Source organism: Alternaria viburni (genome assembly GCF_023758015.1).
Source record: "Alternaria viburni strain BMP 2772 chromosome Unknown scaffold_21, whole genome shotgun sequence".
Taxonomy (NCBI): Eukaryota; Fungi; Ascomycota; class Dothideomycetes; order Pleosporales; family Pleosporaceae; genus Alternaria; species Alternaria viburni.
The window spans coordinates 561,731-564,796 of NW_026055790.1; the positions used below are offsets into that span (position 1 = coordinate 561,731).

Here is a 3,066-nt window from a genome sequence, read left to right on the forward strand (position 1 = left end):
GGCTATATCACACGCATGTCATCACGTGCATACATCCCAGTCACTTACCCTCTCGTCCGCGCTAGAGATTGCAGTGCAGTCGAGAAGGCCCAGCGTTGCCCTGTGTGTGGACCATCACCAGTGTAATCACCACCAATCAGTTCTTCGTCCAATCCGCAACATACCAGATCAAAGAACAATCCGCATGGATATTTCAGCATTCAATCATTACCGGATCTATACCCTCCCACCCCTCTTCCGTTATGATCACCTCTCAACCTCACTCTCCCGTCTCCCCTCCTCAGCCCTCAAATCCTCTCGACTCCCCTGTCCCCTAATCCCCCTCCAAAGCCCACTCAGCGTACTAAGCGCACTCAAACTCCTTCCTCTGCCCACTCTCCTCCCACCACCCGGCGTCCTCTGCCCAGCATTACCACCAGCACCATCCTCGGCATTCGCACTATCCCTCGTCCGTCTTCTACTAAGCGGCTCACCAACAACCAGTCCCACACCTCCACCTCCACCCATCATCCCATCCTCTCCATCTCTAACATCTCTATCCCTCGCAGCCAACGCAAGCAGACTCTCCCTCCTCCGAACACTACCCCCCCTCTTCAAATCCTGAACCATAGTACTCAGACTCGTACTCAACGGACTCGCCAGCAGCGGACCCCCCGCAATACTATTCCTCGCACTCTGAACCCTATCACTCGTTCTCAGTCTCCTGAGCCCCATCCCGGATCCGGGCGTCGTGGGGACTTCATTCGACGATTTACCGCGCGTAGGCGTGCTAGGCGGCGGGAGATCGGTGTCGGAGACTGAGACTAGAGGCGCAGGGGCGGCTTCAGAGGGGAGGACGGGGGTGGAGGTGTGGCGGTTTAGGGGCGGGGTACTGCGGTAGGTGGGTTCGTTGGGGTGGGACCAGGGGTTTGCGACGAGGGAGGAGATTATGTCGGCGGTGGCTGGGCGGGTGGGGTTTGGTGGGGTGGAGGGGTCGGTGGGGGTGAATGTGATGTTTGGGGTTGAGGGGCGTGTGTCTTCTTCGGTGTCGTCTTGGTAGCGGCGTTGGACGGATGCGGGTGGGGAGAGGGCTCGGGTTGTTGAGGAACGGCGTGTGCTTCCGGCGACTTCTTCGCTGGGCTCGTTGATGGCGTCTGTGTAGGTTTCGCCGGCGAGATGGATGGCGTCTTCGGGTTCTGGGTCGTGGTCGGAGTCGGAGTCGTCATGGTTCGATGGGCGGCCGCTGGTGATGAGCCAGACGCCGAAGAAAGTCAAGGCGCATCCGCCGACGAATTTCCCAGCGTCTTCTCCTGAGGTACGCTCGAAGTCGCGGTAGAGGACTGCTGAGCCGCCAATGACAGAAAGAGTGAAGAGGACGAATTGAACGGGGATGACCTGCGTCGCGTCGAAGCGCTGGAGAGCTCGGTTGACGTATTTGATCTGCATGACTGCTGTGCCGACGAGGATGGCAACCAGGAGGTAGAAGACTGGGAAGGTGATGGCGCGCCATAGCGTATATGAAAGCAGCGAAGCAACGCCTTTCGTAGACAACGCTGTGTATCCGCCTGGGAACCGTTAGCCTTCATTCTCAAGAACGTCCCGATTCCTCGCCAGTATACATACCAAACAACCCCACAAGTCCCAAATCAATCAAAATATTCTTCTCCCCATACCGATTACTCGCAACCATCAAGCACGCAATAACCCCCACCGTAATACCCAAATACGTCTCAAACTCCCACCTTCTAATCAAATCCCAAATCTCCCCAGGACCCAACTTGGGATTATTGTCATTCGCCGAAAGCACAACGGTAACCGCGCCCCCAACAGCAATAACAACGCCCAACGCGTCTCTCTTGCGGAAAGGCTCTTTGAGCATAAACGGCGCGATGATGCAATTCGAGATGAGCGCAACAACGCCGAGCGGAGAAACGATAGAAGCAGGCGCGAAACCGTAGGCGAGGAAATTCCCCGCCTCGCCGATTGTCATGAGAATGATGCCGAACCACCAATACGGCGATTTGAGATACGACGTCTGCTTGAACACCTCCTGCTTGGCCGATTCGTTGCTCTCTTCTCTTCCCACAGCCGGTCTCGTATCCCGGGGTATCAACGGGTCGCTCTCGGACGCCTCAAAGATATCGTCTTCCTCGCCATTACTCCTCCGTCTCCTCTGCTCAATCATGCCCTCGCTCCTCCTGCTCCTCAACCCCATCTTCTGCACCTCCTCTGCCAATCTCCCCGCATCGTCCATGCCTGCCTTCCGCCTCTTCCTCTGCCGTTCTTTCTCGTGGAATTCGCGGTCTAACCGTATGTGCGCGTATCGCTGCATGTTAAGCGCGAACGAGATGAGCACGTTGCCTATTATGGCGGTGATGATGCCGATTAGACTGCTCCAGTTCTCTGTGTATCCGCCGCCGCCTCCTCCGCCTCCATGGGCGTCTTTCGATAACCATGATAGCGCGGCGTAGGGTGTGGATGTGGATGTGGATGTGGGTATTAAGCTCTGTAGTGCTGTCGCTGGGCCTGCAGCGACGGGGTGGCTGGGTGGTATATGCATCGTTATCGCCGTGGGATGGGGATTCTCGAGGGAGCTCGTCGTCTAAGCGATAGCTTCGTCCGCGCGTCGTCACGTATCGCCGCTCGTCCTCGTGGAAGTTCGTTCGTTGGGGGTGCTTCTTCTCCGTTCCCTCGGTTCTATTCGTTTCGTATCGTAGATTGCGACAAAGAAGCTATGTACAACGAAGGCGTGTCCAGCGAAGGCAGTACAACGAAGTCACAAGAAATGGAGCAACAATAATTATATGCGACCAAGGATACAGGGCGGTGACAACATGTTGTTTTTGCCCAGAAGTTTCGGCGGTGCTACAGAGTCGCGGCCCGTGGCTGCAAAGTTGGGCTTGCTTGCTTGGGTGGTCGGCTTGGAGCTGGTGCCGTATGCCGCGCGACATTTTGCAGGGTTCACTGATGCTCGCCCACGCTAGCCGTCACCGTGCATGGTGGATCCGTCGACTCCGGACGACGCGCATCAGTATCATGGAGACGAACGTCGTCTAAAGTGGTCGGGAAACAGAGGTGTTCATGTTT

The 3,066-nt window shown here is 56.7% G+C and overlaps 1 protein-coding gene across 1 annotated transcript; it reads right to left on the minus strand.

The window, feature by feature from the left end:
• Positions 1 to 246: 246 nt before the first annotated feature.
• J4E79_008758 (uncharacterized protein) lies at positions 247 to 2,539 on the minus strand (the record flags this gene model as incomplete). The annotated part of the gene is made up of 2 exons (XM_049357612.1): positions 247 to 1,544; positions 1,603 to 2,539. The coding sequence occupies 2 exons, from the start codon at positions 2,537 to 2,539 to the stop codon at positions 247 to 249; spliced, it is 2,235 nt and encodes a 744-aa protein (XP_049208083.1).
• Between the last annotated feature and the right edge of the window lie 527 nt (positions 2,540 to 3,066).